General features: G+C 34.2%; 1 protein-coding gene across 2 annotated transcripts in view; it reads left to right on the forward strand.

Moving 5' to 3' along the window:
- Window positions 1–19,692, forward strand: part of NOX4 (NADPH oxidase 4) — a 150,790-nt gene that overhangs the window by 36,784 nt on the left and 94,314 nt on the right. For both annotated transcript variants that reach the window (XM_084894647.1, XM_084894648.1), the window contains exons 7-8: window positions 6,700–6,772; window positions 11,446–11,526. In XM_084894647.1, the coding sequence (XP_084750773.1) occupies window positions 6,700–6,772; window positions 11,446–11,526 (154 nt within the window). The remainder of the gene's footprint in view (window positions 1–6,699; window positions 6,773–11,445; window positions 11,527–19,692) is intronic.

A 19,692-nucleotide genomic window follows, 5' to 3' on the forward strand; every position in this document is an offset into this window, starting at 1 on the left:
CAGTTGGTGGCTGGCCCTGCCCATGATTGGGGTGTTGGGGGCCGACTGGGGGCCAAGCCAGCTGGAGGCTGGAGGGGGGACGATCAGGGCCCAGATCAGGCTAGTTGGCTTCTTCAGTGTGCGTCATAGCCACCAGTTGTTCTGGTCATTCAGGTCATTCCACCATTCCGGTCACTGGTCTTTATATATATAGATATTTTGTCTCTGGCTTATGATATTTGCCCCTTGCAAAGTATTTCACCTTTTTCTTTTTAGGAATGCAATTTAGTTTTGCTTACAATTTTGCTCATTGAAACATGGTTTTATTTAAGTCCTAAGAATTGCATGAGAAATGGAGGGGAGAAAAAGCAGAAAAATAAAACTTTATGTGTGAATCAATGTATTTTTTTGGTTCATGTGGAATAATGTAAAAGAAGTAAATATTTTGATATTATTTTCTGTAGCACACAGCATAGTTGAAGCCTTGGAACATTTGAAATGTTTTAAAAAGCTTAGTTTACAAAGATATAAAAAATGTTCTTAAATGATAAAGATGTTCCATTAAGATATTTAGTATAATTAATATGTCTATATAAACAGGTGATCTTTCCACCTATGCATGAAACCCTATCACCTCTGCTCTTTCCCAGAGATTTTCATGAGTGATGTTGGATTAAGTAGAGACAATACTTAAAAATACAAATTTCCTGGTTCCAGTCTAGAGAGTCTGTTGGGCTGGGACCTGGCAATGTGTTTTATTAATCTTCCTATTGACCTTGGGAGCTTCTGTTTTACCCGGATGGAGCATCTCGACAGACCTCTTGAGTATAACTTCTCACTGTCACCTACATTTGCCTACTCTCTTAGCTTACTGTCTTTTTATTACCTGGCCAACTCCTACTCAACTTTTAAATCTCAGCTGCCTTGCACAAATTCCACTAGGCAGAGCTGGCCTCTTCTTGGTCTAGGTTTCTAAAGATACATGGTAAAAATATTATGTTGTCAAATAATTTATTTCCTTACATATTGCTGTCTTTTCCACTTGAACATGAGCTTTTCCAGGGTGGGACAGTGCTGTCTCAAGGGCATGCCAAGGACCCAGGCAAATATTTTTGTGGAGTTTCTGTCAGTGCAAACCACATGCATCACCCAAAATCAGCATGTTAACATCATTTGGTGTCTCAGTCCACATCATTTAACGAAAACAAGCCATCCACTTCCCAGGGGTTCAGCTTGGAATGAGGGTGGGACTCCCCTAAGCATGAGTCTAGAGCTCCTTGGGTTTCTGATTGACCCCACTGAATAAAAGCAGGTAAGAGAACAAGGCAGAATCTAAGAATAGTAATGGGATAAGTGACATTGCTTTCTACAAATAGGCTTAATCTAGTTTTGTTTTACTAATACATCTCTGTCTAAAACTATTTTATAGCTATCTTTGAATTTTGTCAGGCATAACGCCTCAAAAAAATTTAGTTCCTGATGAAGAACTGCATACATGCTTTCAGCTATTCTAGTGATAAAGAATTCTTTTTATTGATTGACATATTTCTTGGATTTTAATTTGTTTAATGTTACATAGTCTTTTCTCTCTCTCTCTTTAAAATTTTTCAATGTAACCTAGGTCTGAGAAATTAAGAGTATCTTATAAAAAGTAAAGGCAGTTCAAGTGACACAAAATTAATGGTATAGACTCACTAAATTAATTTTTTTTAAATGTTTGAAGAATTTAAGAAATAAAATAAATTTAAAAGATTAGATTACTCAAACATTCACTTAAAAGGTATGTACACACATAATAGCTTAATGAAAAAATAAATAAATAAATAAATAAATAAATAAATAAATAAATAAATAGAATTTAGAATTTAGAACAAAGGAAAAAAAATACTTAACTACCTATCACCAAATTTGGTAAATGCACAATATCCAATTTATATTAGAAAAACTCTCCTAAACAAATATAATTATGATTCTAGTTGGAAAGAACAGGGTAATGAATACAAGATGCTATATTGCTGACCACATCTGGATATGAATGAAAATTATCTCTTAGTTTCTTCTAGAACTGGCAGTATAGTGAAATAATTCATTTAAAGCAGGGGTCTTCAAACTACGGCCCGCGGGCCACATGCGGCCCGCAGAGGAGTCTGATCTGGCCCGCCAGGTTTTTTGGGCAGTGAGCGCAGCCGAGGTGTTACAGTAGGAATTAGTAGTTCATATAGTCCGGCCCTCCAGCTCTCTGAGGGACCGTGATCTGGCCCCCACTTTAAAAAGTTTGAGGACCTTTGATTTAAAGGCTACAAATTAATGGATCTAATATGCATAGATAAAAAGCACTAAGAATAAACATTCATACATTTATTTTTTATTTTTTTATTTTTAAATATATTTTATTGATTTTCTACAGAGAGGAGAAGAGAGGAATAGAGAGCTAGAAACGTCGATAAGAGAGAAACATCAACCAGCTGCCTCTTGCACACCCCCTACTGGGGATGTGCCCACAACCAATGTACATGCCCTTGACCGGAATTGAACCTGGGACCTTTCAGTCCGCAGACCGACGCTCTACCACTGAGCCAAACTGGTTTTGGCTATACATTTATTTTTTATTTTATTTTTTATACCTTTTTTAAATTAAATTATTATCTGTGTACATATTTTAACACCCCCCCACTCCCATATATACCCTCCCTCCCCAGAGTTTTGTGTCCATTGGTTGTACTTATATGCATGTATATAAGTCCTTCGGTTGATCTATTATCTCCCCCAGATCTCTCCACCCTCCCTGCTGTAATTTGACAGTCTGCTTGTTGCTTTACTGTCTCTATATCTGTCTTTTGGTTCATCAGTTTATAATGTTCTTTATTATCCATAAATGAGTGAGGTCATGTGGTGTTTCTCTTTCATTGACTGGCTTATTTCACTCAGCACATACATTTATTTTTTATGTTTTATTTTTACCAAGGAAACAAGTATAGGTTTTGCTCCATAAGTTGAAGGACTCAAAGAGTTCACAGTGTACTTCCACTTTGGCAAGTAACTTTGCCCAGTGAAGTTAGACTAACCCAATAATTTCCAACCTGTGCTTCCTGACTGTTGGTCTATGTGTAGGAATGGAGGCTAATATTCTCAGCATTAGCTAAACTGTCATTTCAGGCTAGGTTGGGGTAACCTTTGATGTACCTCAAAAACACATAATGCTTAGCTCTCTTTTAGCACATAACGCCCTCGTTACAATTACCTGTGTGTCTCATCTCCCAGACTAGAATGTAGAGCAGGATTCATTTTTTTCTTCTGGATCACTATAGATGACCAGAAAATATTCACTGAAAGGATAAAAGACACTTGTTTAACTCTACTATTTGATGCATAGGCCTTCTCTACAATATCTTAGATAATTTTTTGGCCAGACTCTATTTGTTTAATTCCAAAAAAATCATAATTTCTTAAGATATCACCCAACCCCTTCTTTTGGATCATTCTAATTGCAATATATATTTTTTTTATTGCTAGCTGTAAGTTTTTCTTCTTCATTGACCTGAAGTAAGTTACCTTGTAAACTATAAACTCTGGCCTTTTTATATTCTGGGAGATAGAAAAAAAGATGAATTTTTTTCATTAAAAAGCATTGAATTGATTGGTCCTAGTTTACAGATGGGATTCAGTGAGATCACAGTTTGGCCTAAGGAAAGTAACAGGGGTCATGATGCCAGGATAAACATACCATTGCTCAAGGAGTCTGGAGTGTCTAATTCATCGTTAAATGACTGAGGCCAACTTGTCTTACCCTCTCTAAGTCTTTTGGATATGTTTTTCATCTTCTGTTGTGAAAGGAGTTCTCTAGTTAAATGTTTGAGGAAATATCTGTTCAAATTTAAACTGGTTTCTTGACTTGAGCATTTCTCAGAAACTTTAATACATTAATGTGCCCTGTGACTTCTCAAGGAATAGTTTTAAAATCCTTAAGTAATATATATTAATATCCCAAAGAATTAATGTTCCAATAATACACTTTGGAAATTGTGCCTCTATTTTAAACACTCTCAGTTTTTTCCCCCCCAGGTGTCCTCTCCATGAAGTGGTTTGCAAACATTCCATAATTAATCTTGACATGTTTAGAACCACATAGGAAATCTTATATGTAAACACAGCAGACATTAGTGAATCTCTGGAATAATAAAATAATAAAATCACTGGAAAGGCCTTCAGCCACAAATTTCACATTATGGAGCCACCTGGGATTCTGTCATTTATTTATTTATTTGGTCAAATAGGATCTATTTTAATTACTTGAAGCAAGAAAGACCTCTTTTTTCTTAAAATTTATTGAATTATAATTGAAGTACATTAAATTATTCATATGTAAATTATGCTACTTTATTCGTTTTGACATATGTTTACACTTGTAAAATTATGACCAAAATTAGGGGAACAAACATATTATTCTAAAAAGTTTTTGTACCCCTCTATAATGCATCCTACCCTCTATCTATCCTAACAACTAATCTGCTTTCTATTACTAAAGAATGGTTTGAATTTTCTCAAATTCTATGAAATAAAGAGGTAATATGCAAATTGACCATCACTCTAACACAGAAGATGGCCACCCCCATGTGGTCAAAGATTGCCGCCCCCATGTGGACACAAGATGGCCAGCAGGGGAGGGCAGTTGGGGGGACCAGGCCTGCTGGGGAGAGCAGGTGGGGGGAACCAGGCTGGCAGGGGAGGGTATTTGGGGGCAATCAGGCTGGCAGGGGAGCAGTCAGGCATTGCTCAGGCTGGCAGGGGTGTGGTTAGGGGGTGATCACACTGGCAAGCGGAAGTGGTTAGGGGCAATCAGGCAGGCAGTAGAGCAATTGGGAGCCAGCTGTCCTGGATTGTGAGAGGGATCCCAGATTGGAGAGGGTGCAGGCTGGCCTGAGGGACCCCCACCCCCACCCCCCCTTGCACGAATTTCATGCACTAGGCCTCTAGTGTTATAAAAAAGGAATCATAGAGCTTATATTCTTTTGGATCTGGCTTTTTTCACTCAGCATAATACTTTTGTGATTCATCTATGTTGTTGTGTATAAATCAACAATCCATGGTTGTTGCTGTTTTTGTGTGTGTATTTTACCACTGATTACTCTTCTAGGTACAGCTAATAATATCACAATTGTTTATCCATTCATCTGTTGATGAAGATTTGAGTTGTTTACAGACCTTAACTATTCAAAATAAAATGCCAATGAACATTTTTGAACCCATGTCTTTTGTGGATATATGTTTGTTTCTCTTGGGTAAATATCTTTAGAGTGGGAAGACGGCCATTTTGTAAGCATGCTGTTCTTTTTAAGTAGTATTTTTCTGAACTATTAGTTTTTTAGTGTAAACTAGTGTAGTTATCTTACCCCTAAGAAGTAAGTCCTCACCTGGGCGATGGGAAGGTTGATGGGAAAAGAAGTGGAGAGAAGAGATGGTTTGGATTAGGCACATCATCAGGGAAAGGCAAGTGTGGTTTGGCTTCCAACTTTGTGTACTGGGAAGAGTAGAGAAAAGAGTACTAAAGATTTAATTATCCAAAGACTAAATCCCTTATTCCTCTTGTGGCCCTTTACATGTAGAAATTTATTTCTACTGAGATTTCTAAAATTTTTAAAGATCCTAACCCTCTGGAATCCTAATACAGTAATGTACTATGATATATTGCTCTAATTTTGTACCCAGCTTCTCTGCTTCTGCTACAGTCCATGATAGCCTTTCTGTTTCGTAGATGGTTCCTTGGCAAAACAGAGAAGTGGGGAGATGTCTATATTTTTAGAGACAGAATTGTTTCATTAGCTTTTCTATGAAGATTTAACATGAAATCTCTCAGCTAGGACAGTTAGAAGTTACTGTTACTTATATGATTTTAAGAATAAATTAAGGTAATTTATAGATAGGCTTATTATATTTGGTAGTAAAGAGATAATCTAGAATGAGAATATTTTGGTTTTAGCTCTTTTTGATATAGATATTGAGCTACCCATTTTTAGACATGCTATATGAGCTAACAATGGATTTGTAATAATCTATCATGTCAATATTAATTTTAAAAACTAACATATTTGCACATTTAAAAATGTTATATCATATCAGAAGGGCTGATTTCAGCAAGTTTTCATACTAGAAGAAATATTTCTGCAAGTGTTCTGAAAACACCAGCTCTGTGATTCTTTTTCTTGAATTCCAGTATTTTCTGTTTTATACTTGAAGTTGTGGCTTTTAGGAATTTTTAGGTTTTCTTTAACATTTTTTTAAACATTCATTCTAGATAAGAAGCCTAGAAGAAATTATTTGAAATTGAAATGGAAGGAGCTCCTAGTTACATTAAAGAGGGGAGGAGAGAGTAGGTGTTTAGTGCCATGGTAGGGACAACCAAACCAGTAGGGTGCTGAATATCAATCATATAACAAGTATTAATTACTAACAGTTAATATAGTATGTACCTGTAGAATTTTTGAAAATACAAAAACAAACCCTCTATTAAAGGTAGAAAGGACTATTTTGTATTAAGTTCTTTGAAATTGTGCTAATTTTAAAAAGTGCTCTTTTGAGAGAAGGCATACAAAGGAGGTATCTGATTTGAATCGGGCTTCCCAGGAAGCAGCATAATACTTTGGATGTTAAGGCAATGATTTTTGTACTTTTTTTTCTCTCAGTATGACTTACTTTAACATGTACTTATGTACATTTTTATAGTTCCTGGCCTGACAGGCGTCTTAATGGTGTTGGTGCTGTTCCTGATGATTACAGCTTCTACGTACGCTATCCGGTGAGTGTCAGAGGCACGGCCTCAATATTTATGGGTCAGATTATTTCATTTTCTTCAGGTTATCTTCATTTTCATGTGTAGAAAAACTCTTCCTTAACCAGAATGCTTAGCTAGTGTAGTATTCCTATGAATAGACTATTGTGGGTAACTAAGAGTGATGTAAAGACATTTCTATATACATCATTTCCTGTTTTGGAAAAAGAGAATCTCTGTTTTGGTCAAATAGTCTAGGTTGGTAAAGAATTGTGTATGGAGACTTTTTAAACTAAGGAAATCTAAGTTCTTCAGGAGCGTTCTTCCTGGAGAATTGTGTGTCTATGAGACATGGAATTGAATTCAACATGTATGCACAGGAACATAGCACTTAAAATTGGCTTACAACTCATTTCCTGCTTATGAGTTTGTTTTTGCTGTAATTTAATGTAATATTCCAAACAAAACTTTGGAGAAATAGTTGACATCTGCTAAAATAATCAGAAATATCTGCATTCACGGTATTTTTCTAGTTACGAGATTTTGAGCAATTGCAGACACACATTTTTATGAACACTTTCACATGTTCTTTCTGGTGGATACATCTGTTTTACACAATATTTTACAGTATTTTATGTTACTGGTGAAACTTCTTGCTTAAGAAAGCAAAAAGAAGAAACTATATGATCTTCAAAAGTTGTCATTCTAATTGTTTTTTTTAATATGCATTTTATTTATATTTTTACAGAGAGGAAGGGAATTGGGATAGAGAGTTAGAAACATCGATGAGAGAGAAAATGGATCAGCTGCCTCCTGCAACTCCTACTGAGGATGTGCCACAACCAAGGTACATGCCCTTGACTAGAATCGAACCTGGGACCTTTCAGTCTGCAAGCCAACACTCTATCCACTGAGCCAAATTAGTTAGGGCTCATCCTAATTGTTGAGGTGTTGAATATAATGGAAACACACACACACACACACACACACACACACACACACACACACACACTTTGAAAGTAATTGTCTCCCACACCATGCTCAAATGAGTCTGTCTTTGCACTTCTGCACACATCTATGCTCACAAACGTACACCTCAAAATCTCACAAGCAAAGTCACCAATCAGATTAACATTATAAACTTCCTGGTGTTATGTCTGTATACTTAATTCTTCCTGCTTTTGCTCACTCATGCCCCATGTCATACATCTACCAAAATCACTCTTTTTCTCTCCCTTTCACACAGTCTTTTCAAGTCTGCATTTTACCAAAATTGGACCATTTTATTATATGTGCTATTTTAAACCTGCTTTTTCTTAAATCTTGTTATGAGCATTTTTCTCTTTACTAACGGCACAGCATATTACCAAATAGACATACATTACTCTCCCAGCCCTCTATCATTGTCTGTTTCAGGTTGATTCCATTTTTCCCCCTCAGTATTTCAATTGTGAGACAAACACACTCTCTGTAAGTCTTTGCATACTTTTTAATTATGTCCTATGGAAAAATTCTTAGATGGCGAATGGCTGAGTCAATTGGTAAGCCCATTTTTGTGACTTTTTATAAGACTTAAAAACCACCTTATAGAAAGACAAATCTCTAACATTTGGGCAGCAGGGTGCCAATTTTGTGGGAAAGATTTAAATTTAGTTAGGTCAATAATTAAAAAACTTACTTTTTCAGGTTTAGGAGCTCTTGAAGAAAAATTAGGGTATCTAACATATTTATTTATAAGAATAAAGTATGTAAATGTCCTATATCTAGAAAAAAAATCCTTAATTGAGAGATAGGGTTGTAGAAAGGAATATAAAGATCAGCTTCTGTTCTCAACTAAGCCTTTACATAAATAACTTGGTGACTGTGACTTCATTGTTAATGTTTTCATTTGTTTAAAAGAGATTATAAAGCTCTGCTTTTCTTTAAGCTTCTTTGTGAGAATCATGAAATACTTAAATAGATCATAGAGATAATATTTTACCTTTTCTCTTTACTAGTAAGGAAATAAAACATTAGAGAAATTAGGTGAATAAATATGACTTCACTATTTGATTTCTGGCATTGAAGGTAGTTTAATAATTCACCAAATGGTTCAATTGTTAATATAAGTAATATATTCTAACAAAGAACAATAATTCAAACATATTTCCTCATCTCGAGAGACTTAGAAATGGCAGTTGTTAAATCTGAACTCTCATTAGAGTTAACTAAAAGTCAACTTTCTTTTTGAATGAAAAATTATAAAGGCCAGAATTGACTTCATACTTACAGTGAAATATGAGATACATTCCTATGAAAATTATGAAACCGCCAAAGTGATGTTTTTAATTTCTTTAAAGGATGGCATTATGATAAGAAATCAAACATTTAGAATTATTAAATTCTAAATTAAACATTTAGAATTATTAGAAAGAAGGCAACAACAAATTATCATTACTTCCAGAAAGGTAGGTATAATTGCCTTGCCAGAAAACTCAAGAGAATTATGGAAAAAAATTTTTATATCAACTAAAAGAGTTAAAATGGGTTAATGATTACAAAACATATATTTAAAAATAGCTCTTATATAATAGCTATTATAAGTTTGAAAATTGAGTAAAATAAAAAGATAGCACTGATAATTTTAACATAAACATAAAATATCTACAAATAATTTTATAAAGAAACTAAGTGAAAGTTATATTGAAAAAACACAACCTCACTGAGAGAAATTAGTAGAGATTTGAATAAAGACTATATAATATAAAGATGCAGTTCTTCCTCAATTGTTTTATAAATTTGTTGCAATTCCAGTCAAAATCCAAGATAGGTTATGCTGTTTGCTTATTGAATTTAACAAAGTGATTCTAAAGTTCATCTGAGGGAATATCTAAGCATGTGTTCCAAAAGAGGAATAAAAGGGGGTATGTGGCTTACTAAACATTAAAATTATAAAGCTTCCTTAACTATAGAACTTGCAAAAATAACCAAGACATTGAACCAATGATAGAGATGATAGAAAGCCTTGTTAAGACACTTTGTTTTGTATAAGAACCTACTAATAAAGGTGCCATCACAAACTTATGATGAAAATAAAGAGTAAGTGAATAAAATTCAACATAACTTAGTTAGCTATTAAAAAATGACAACATTAACATTTTAGAAGAAACTTTAAGTCTCTATCAGATCTCATAATGGACAAGAAAAATATTGAAAATATCTGACTTTCAAAAAATAGGTAAACTAAAGCAACACATGTTATAAAATATGAAATGTTTTTTTTTTTTTTAGCTCACCACTTTATTTTTTTATTTTATTTTTTTTTCATTAGTACATCATATTTTATTTTCAGCACACTTGATACAGTAGTAATGAATATGTATGCGAACATTCATAATTAAACAGCTGAGTTATTGGAAAGTGACAAGTTTTAAACATTTTTAAAACATTTGATATAACTGTAATTAACTTAAATTTTATTTATTTATTTATTTATTAATATATTTTATTGATTTTTTTTGACCCCCTCCTTCCCTCCCACACATCCCCTCCCTCCCCAGAGTTTTGTGTCCATTGGTTGTACTTATATGCATGTATACAAGTCCATGTTATTTGACAAATTATTATAGTTAAATGGAACTAGTACACTCTTAAATTTTGAATAGTGTACTCATAAAAATTAAGGAAAATCCACTATAGAAATGGATAATTATTATGAATTGATAAGTAATAGAAGAATTAAAAGTTTATATATAACACACAAATGAAATAATTCCACTTACACAAAATAATGAAAACTTATAAAGTGGAATATGGGTTTGAAGAAAAAGGAACTCCTAAAGTTGGATTTGTAATTGATAAACATGTTTTCAGAGAGCAATGGACGATGTGTATCAAAAACATTGCATATGTGTATCTTTGATCTAGCAATTCCACTCATAATTATGAAAGAATTTAGATATGTGCAAAAGGCATATGTGACAAGGTTGTTAGTGACCTTGTTTGTGGTAGCAGAAACCGAATTAAGTAAGTGTGAATCAATTGGGCCATTGCTTACGTCAAGAGTTCTAAAAGTTTCTAGGGGTTGAATCAGAATCCTCTCAGAAGTTTTTATAAATATCTGCCCTCCACCACTAAGATTCTAATATAGTAATATCTTCCCGGACATATGAAATAAAGTAACTGTTAGTTTTTTTTTTACTTGTCTCAAACATTCTATAGATTGTGTTATTCAGGCTCTTTGTTTTCCTGCAGGACAGAAGCACCAAGGTTGTACATTGTCCAGGAAAAGAATATAAAACTTTAATGATTATTTACTTAATTCCTCTCAATTTGAATTTTCTTTAAACTACTCTAAATATTTATTGTAATAGGAATATTAGTTGTTTTTGAAGTCATTTAAAAATTGAGAATATCTATAGAAAGGTCAGCAAATAGACATAAATGCTGAGTATAACTGCTCCTTAGCCTTACATCATATCTTTAAAGTAAACTTTATTTTAACTTTTTCATGTCTTTATTTCAAATACAAAAATATGATAGTGTTATGTATAATTTTTGCCAGTTGTCTTTGCATGGTATGTAAGTCCTTTGACATAATAGATAAATCTCAGATGAACTCATATTTGAACTTTCAATTGTGACATATTTGAAATGCACACTCTTCAGTGAGATGAAATATGAAGTGGCATTGAAACTAAGTTATTTGTGTTCTTTTTCAGAGTTTCTAACTATGATATCTTCTGGTACACTCATAATCTCTTCTTTGTCTTCTACATGCTGCTGATGTTGCATGTGTCAGGGTAAGTTATAAAAAATATTTTTTTAAAGCCATGTGTGTCTAAAAATGGGGTAATGAAAGATACATTTGCAGGAACTTTCATTGGGAGTGGTAAATTATTTGGTTACTTAGAGTTGAGGGTAGTGTCAAGAATGGAAGAAATACCTTTATTTTTAGCATAGCATGTTTAATGGAACTAGTATAAAACTATATTAAAATTGAGAAACAGAGTTACTTTTCCCTTGGTGTTATAATTTTTAAAGCCCCTGTAGCTACATCCTGATAACTTTTTAAAAAGAAAATAAGAGGTAAAGAGTTTCCAGAAGATATTTTAGTATTAGAATTTCCAGAAATTCCTTGTCTCACTGCTGTGGAATTTGTAATGATGGAGTTACCAGTTTTTAGTTTTAAAAGGCCTAGAGGCAATAATAGTTGCAGTGAGCCAAAGATTTACAATGACCAAAGACAAGGACGTGTCAAAACACCAGAAAATCACGCAGGGGAAAAAAGAAAGTATCCTAAGCTTGTGGCAAAGAATATAACCCAACTATTCTGAAAAGTATGTGGACACAAGCGGTGTTCTCAAAAGTGCTTGAGATAATCCACTAGGTCAGAGGAAGAAAATGATAATTTTTATGTCTGCATGGTCGCCAGAATGGACTTTGGCTTTGTCTCAACACTCACACCAATATGACACAGTGGGCCATTGTCTGGTGACAGAGTCACTTCATGTAGCAGAAGGATGCGTGGCAGGCAACACAAAATGTCAACAGGATAATGCCAGGTGCCTTTCAGTGGGAGTCTCTATTATTGTTCAGAAACCATTTTTCATCTCTTCTCTCTTAGCCCCGATGTGGTAACTCTGTTTTAAGATGACAAGACCATATGGATAGACATGGACTACTTTGCCTTAGATAAGGCTCACATTCTGCAGGAAACAGTATCTTGGTAAAAGCCCAGGTCTCCTCAAGGGATGCCTTCAGTTGCTAGAACACACTGCACATACGAAGCTGAGGTTGGGAGTCCTAAAATGATTTTATAATTCACTCTCAGTCCTTCTGGTCCAGATGCATCCCACCAATAATAAATGTGTTGCCTGGTACACATCTGGCATTCTCCATTTATCTTAATCTCAGATGTTCCCAGGGGAAGTGTTGGAGGATGGTTCAGACCTGCTGTTAATTCTTTCTTCAGAGTGTTTTGTAGTGTACTTTGTCAATATAGGTCATATTCATAAATTGTATATTATTTTTAGGGCATATGTTCAAATCCCCACCCCCTCCTCCTCCCTGATTTTGCAGATCACTGTTTTAGAAAGCAGTATTATATGGATCTCTGCCTCATAGGTCCTGGTTTGATTTGTTCTGTACCATGGATCTATTCTAGACCATATAATTGCAGAGCATCAGAAACATAGCCACACATTGTAATCCCGATTTCCAGACAGCCATTTCTGCCACAAGGAATGGCCAATGGGAGTTTTTTTTCCTTTGTAGGGATAACATCCTGTGGAGAATTTGGATACAAGGAAAGCTCTTGGTAGAGAAAATCTGCTTTATATTCTGTTCTTTAAGTGGTCTGTTTGCCTTCCCAGAGCTATTATCATAAAATGGACTATGAGCAAGCAGATGCTACTAATGAACAGTAATTGAAAACAATTACATAGTGCCAAGTATAAATTCAAAATGATTTAGCTGCTTTATCTCATTAAAGGACCATGATTTTTTTTAAGGGTAAATCATGCAAACCCCCCCTTTACAAGTGGGAAAACTGAAGTTTAGAGAGAGTAAGTAACTTGTAGAAGTTTACTCAATGATGAACTCTGGTTTCAAATCCTGACATTCTGACTCAATAACTTATATGTTTTTTTTCTTTTCTTTTTTTTTTTCTCTTCACTATTAGGAGAGCTTAGTGCTTCTGAGAATTTGGTCTTAGATTTAAAAAAAAAAAGGGTTAATATCTTGATTTATCTCAGATTGTGATCTCTCTTTCTCACACACACAATATATAACAGATTAAGAAAAATGTAGTTATTTGTTATTATAATTATTTTTTTATTAAATTATTATCTGTGTACATATCTTACCATCCCCCCCCATACATACCCTTCCTCCCCAGAGTTTTGTGTCCATTGGTTGTACTTATATGCATGTATACAAGTCCTTCAGTTGATCTATTATCTCCTCCAGATCTCCCTACCCTCTCTGCTGTAATTTTACAGTCTGTTTGTTGCTTTACTGTCTCTATATCTATCTTTTGGTTCATCAGTTTATAATGTTCTTTATTATCCATAAATGAGTGAGGTCATTTGGTGTTTCTCTTTCATTGACTGGCTTATTTCACTCAGCATGATGTTCTCCAATTCCATCCAGGTTGCTGCAAATGATGAGAATTCCTTTTTTATGGCAGCATAATATTCCATTGTGTAGATGACCATAGTTTTTTGATTCAATCATCTGCTAACAGGCACCGAAGCTGTTTCCAAATTCTAGTTATTGTAGATTGTGCTACTAGAAACACCAATCAGAAAGGATATATGTACCCCTATGTTCATAGCAGCACAATCTACAATAGCTAGTATTTGTTATTATAATTTATGCATTCTTTGGCCTTTATGTTATACTAAGTTAAAACTCTGAAAAAAAAACACACCTGTTTTCTTGCAGTTCAAAACAGAGTCACTTTTTAAAGGTTCAGAAGTTCAAACAGACAAATTTAAATAGGTTATATTGAGAGTTCTTTTTCCATTGTTTTTGAAAATTAAGGAAGGCATAGTTAAATTTTGTTTTTATTTTTTTGCAGAACAATGGTCATGAACAGAAAGTGACTTTACACAAAGAAATAATTAAAGGACTCCATAGGCTGAATTAAATGTGATTATACCAACTGAAGTAATAGTTTTTTACATATTACGGTAGAAATGAAAAAATCATCCTAATTCTAAAATAAATGTTATACAATAAAAACACAATACTATGAGCATTCTAGATTGAAGATTTTTAAATGAAGTTTAATTTTAAATTATAATTGACTAATAAAATTATATTATTTACAGTATACAATCTTTAAAGATAAATAAGTAAAATATACAGTTTTATGATTATACATATGTGTTCTGAAATTATTACCACAAGCAAATGAATTAACACATTCATCACATCACACAGTTGTTTTTTTTTTAATCTTGTGTGTGTGTGTGTGTGTGTGTGTGTGTATGTGTGTTTTTCTGGTGAGAATGCTTAATATCTGCTCTATTAGAAAACTTCAAGTATACAATATAGTGTTATTAACTATAGTCACCATGCTGTACATTAGATCCTCAGAATTTGTTCTTATTACTAAGAGTTGATAGCCTATAAAGCTTATTTTTGAATAAAAGCTTCTAGTGCATGACAAACTATTGATAAGTTGTGCAGCTTTCTGAAAATGGACATTTCTAAAAAATTTTTTTTTCATTGCTAAAGGCTCTGTCTGTAAGTAAATATTTTGAATTTATTAACCTCTGTGCCAATTTTGAGGACTTACACATATCTTTACCTATGAAATGTCGTGATAACTTCATTCTTTAACTTTTGGTTACATGAGTAAAGTGCAGTTATTCAAAACCGATTACTTGGATTTATATTGAGATTCCTATTAAACAGTATAATTTAAATTTGAACAGGAAATCACTGTTTGCTGATCACTTATTCCTTTTTTTATCAATATGCTCAGTACTATAATAATATAGAATAACAATTTCATGTGTGATCTTTAACCTCCCAACATTGGTAATTGGTTTGAAATTTAAATCAATCAGTTGAAATAGCTAAAGATAACTTTATACTAAACGTTTTACATCTGTAAACATTTTCTTTTCTAGAATTCTATAATTTAGGGCATTGAAGGATCAATGTGGGTTAGAAATTTTAGAAAATTTTATGCTTTAAGGATGAAGCGATTAGAAATTTGCTGATTTTCCTACCTAAGCAGCAATTGCTTCATATGATTTTCTAAGGTCACTTTTATTTTCAGAGAATCTCAAATTTTGAAGGAAGCTTAAAGGATATCTTGACCAAGACTCTATAAATCTCCCCTACAACATGTCTAAGCCAATATTTTGAAGAGTCCATTCTGTTTTGGGGAAGCTGTAATTTTCACAAAGTTCTTTATCTTTTGAACCATAATTTGATTTCTAGATAGATTTTTAAAAAATCTATAACTCTAGAGCAGTGTTTCCCAACCTTCTCTCATGATGAGAATCACCTGGTGGAGTTGTTAAAACACAGATTCCTGAATCCCAACTAAGAAGTGCTAAACTAGAATTTTTGGGAACATATAGGTAAAATTGCATACCTAACTTAGAGCTCTGTATATAACATCTGTGTTAGAGCACTAGTTAAGTATACAATTTTACCTATATGTTCCCAAAAATTCTAGTTTAGCACTTCTTAGTTGGGATTCAGGAATCTGTGTTTTAACAACTCCACCAGGTGATTCTCATCATGAGAGAAGGTTGGGAAACACTGCTCTAGAGGCTATGGAAACTGAATCACTCTCCTCTAAATTCTGTTCATTTGTTTCTTGCATGATGATATTTCAATCTCATCATTATTATAAAGGTGTTTGCTTGAATATATTAATAGTAAAATTCATTAAGCCCTTATCATATATCTTTAAATCCTCCCAACAACCTTGGTAAAATCTGCTGCTGTTGCTGCTGTTGTTATTCCTGTGAGAGACCAGAGGCAGTGACAGGTGAAGTAACTTGCTAAAACTCATGGCAATTAGGAAGGTGTGACCCCAGGTATCCGATTTCTAAGCTCGCCTTTCTAACCCACTACATCATGCTAGCTGCAGTTTGCCCCAGCTTCCTTGTATTGCTTTTAAATATATATTTTATTGATTTCAGGGATAGGAAGGGAGAGGTAGAGAGAGATAGAAACATCAATGATAAGAAAGAATGATCATTCAGCTACCTCCTGCATGTGCCCCACTCGGTATCAAGCCCACAACAGAGGCATGTGCCCTGACTGGGAATCTAAGCATGACCTCCTGGTTCATGGGTTGACACTCAAACACTGAGCCACACTACCCAGGCCCTGTATTACTTTTAAAGCTGGGAACACAACTGAATGCAGGCTGTTTTGGTATGTTATCTGATGTTTGCTAAGTGGAAGTCTTACCTTCTTTGTTCCAAATATTTCATTCAGTAATATTTAAGATCTGTGATTATTTGTGCCCTCGGGTTCACCTAGTTTGCTGTTACTTATGATTTAGATGTTTTCTTCATTATTTACAAACCAATCAATTGTATGACACTCTAAAAACACACATTTTATATGCATTAAACCCAGATGTTACTTTTTCAATGTTCAAATAGATCTTTTCAAAATACATTGATTTGCCGAAACCGGTTTGGCTCAGTGGTAGAGCTTCGGTCTGCGGACTGAAAGGTCCCAGGTTCGATTCCGGTCAAGGGCATGTACATTGGCTGCAGGCACATCCCCGGTGCGGGGTGTGCAGGAGGCGGCTGGTCGATGTTTCTCTCTCATCGACGAAAACAAAATACATTAATGTTCTTTTTTTTTTATTCTTTTTTTTTTTTTAAAGGTCAAGTCACTTTTTTAAAAAAAAATTATTTTATTGATTTTTTACAGAGAGGAAGAGAGAGGGATAGAGAGTTAGAAACATCAATGAGAGAGAATCATCGATCAGCGGTTTCTTGCACACCGGGATGTGCCCACAACCAAGGTACATGCTCTTGACCAGAATCGAACCTGGGACCCTTCAGTCTGCAGGCCGATGCTCTATCCACTAAGCCAAATCAGTTTTGGCTACATTAATTTTCTTTTTCAAAAGATTAGAATAGCATGGCCATTAAACAACACAGTACTGAATAGCTGCACGACCTTGACAGATAATGTTTTCTATTTTTTATCTAGTAGACAGGCTCAATAAAATCACCTACATCATAGAGCAGTGTTTTTCAACCTTTTTTGGGCAAAGGCACACTTGTTTCATGAAAAAAATCACGAGGCACACCACCATTAGAAAATGTTAAAAAATTTAACTCTGTGCCTATATTGACTATATATAAAGTAATTCTCTTGAATAGGAATCAAATAAACACAAAGAAAGTATTTTATAATTACTCTATTATGAAATATTAAGTAAACAAAATAGTGAAAAATTATAAAATTCTTGTCTTGTCTGCACCTACGGCACACCAGGCAACATCTCGAGGCACACTAGTGTGCCGCGGAACAGCGGTTGAAAAACACTGTCATAGAGTTATCTCAGGTTTATATAAGTGAATGAAGAAATGTAGGCAGGATACACACATACTCAGTAAATACTAGTAGGAAAATAATTATACTTGTACCAATGCTAATAGCTGTAAAGAAAAGAAACTCCACAGTTAACTGTTTGAAAATTCAGTTTATTTTAATTCTTGAAAAAGACATAGTAATTTTTTATATTTTTATTGAATTATTTTGGGTGACATTGGCTAATAAAACCATGCAGGTTTCAAGTGTAAAATTCTATAACATATCATCTGCATATTGTATCATGTACTTATCCCCAAAGTCAAGTCTCTTCCCAACATCATTTACCACCCCTTTGCCCACTTTCACCTCTCACTACCCCCCTTTCTCTGGCAATCACCATACTTTTGTCTGTGTCAGTTTATTTGTTTTTTTTTAATCCCTTCCATCATTTTCATCCAACCTCCCAGCCCCCTCTCCTCTGACAACTGTCAGTCTGTTCACTGAACCTATGAGTCTGTTTTTATTTTGTTTGTTAATTTTGTTGAGTAGATTCCACATATAACTGAAATTATATGGTATTGCCTTTCTCTGACTGGCTTATTTTACTTAGCATAATACTCCCCAGGTCCATCCATGCTGTATGTAGCAAAAGGTAAGATTTCCTTCTTTTTTACACCCGAATAGTATTCCATTGTGTAAGTGCACCACAGCTTTTTTATCTGCTCATCTACCCATCGGCATTTGGGCTGCTTTCAAATCTTGGCTGTTGTTAAGTGAAATAAGTCAGTCAGAGAAAGACAAATACCTTATGATTTCACTTATAAGTGGAATCTAAAAAAAAAAAACCAACAACCCCAAAGTATAATAATAACTGAAATATAAATAGACTCATAGGTGCAGACAACATTCTGACAGCTGTTAGAGGGGAGGGTGATTGTGGGGCTGGCTGAAAAAAGGTGAAGCAATTAAGCAAAAACCAATAACTTACGGACACAGACAATAGCATGATAATTACCAGAAGGAAAGGAGGAGATAGATCAAGAAGTGGGGGGATAAATGGTGATGGAAGGAGACTTGACTTGGGGAGGTGAACACACAATACAAAATACAGATGATGTATTATAGAATTGTACACCTGAAACCCCTATAATTTTCTTAACCAATGTCAACCCAATAAATTCAATAAAAAAAAGAGAAAAGGGAGAATAATTTGTATAATATCGTTAGGTCTCAAAATTCAGTTGATTTTTAACCATATATGTTTAACTTGGGATTTGCAAGACAGCTTCCTCCTGAGGAATTTTTTCTTCTAATTTTTAACACATCTTTCTAAGAGGTTGCTATTTGTTTGCTATATTATAAAGACATTTCAATTCATAAGACATCAGGGGGGTGAAGAGCCAAACTGTTCTCTCTTTCCGGACATGAATATAATTGAATTTTTCATTTGAAAAATCTCATCATACTGATAAAAAGGATATTGGAGGGAAAAAGGATATTATGAATGTCACAGAGCCTCAGCCCAGAGAGCCTAACCCTATTCCTTTCAAAGTTATGTGAAGGTAATACATTGTAAATGAGATTTGGCACTCTAACCTCGCAGTCTTACTGTCATCAACACTCCCACTGGCTTTAGATCTGCAGTGCTTTGTGGGTAGTAACTGTATTTCATTTTTGTATTTACACAGTGAGAAATTTTAATGTGATAATTCTGAAAAAGACAAAAGGAAGGCCCTTCTCAAATGTATGAATGACAGTGAGAGACAAATACTAGTGTAAATAATTTTTTGTGTCAGATCTCCTGGGCTTCTCATAAATGATTACCTGGACTATTCCTTGAAACAGAACTCTCTGCCATTTGGGATTACTTGCTGGCAAGAGTTTGTTTTAGAGCATGATTTATATTCTACTTGAATCACTTTGTCTAGGGGAATTTT

Source organism: Pipistrellus hanaki, assembly GCF_964339955.1.
Source record: "Pipistrellus hanaki genome assembly, chromosome: 9".
Lineage (NCBI taxonomy): Eukaryota > Metazoa > Chordata > Mammalia > Chiroptera > Vespertilionidae > Pipistrellus > Pipistrellus hanaki.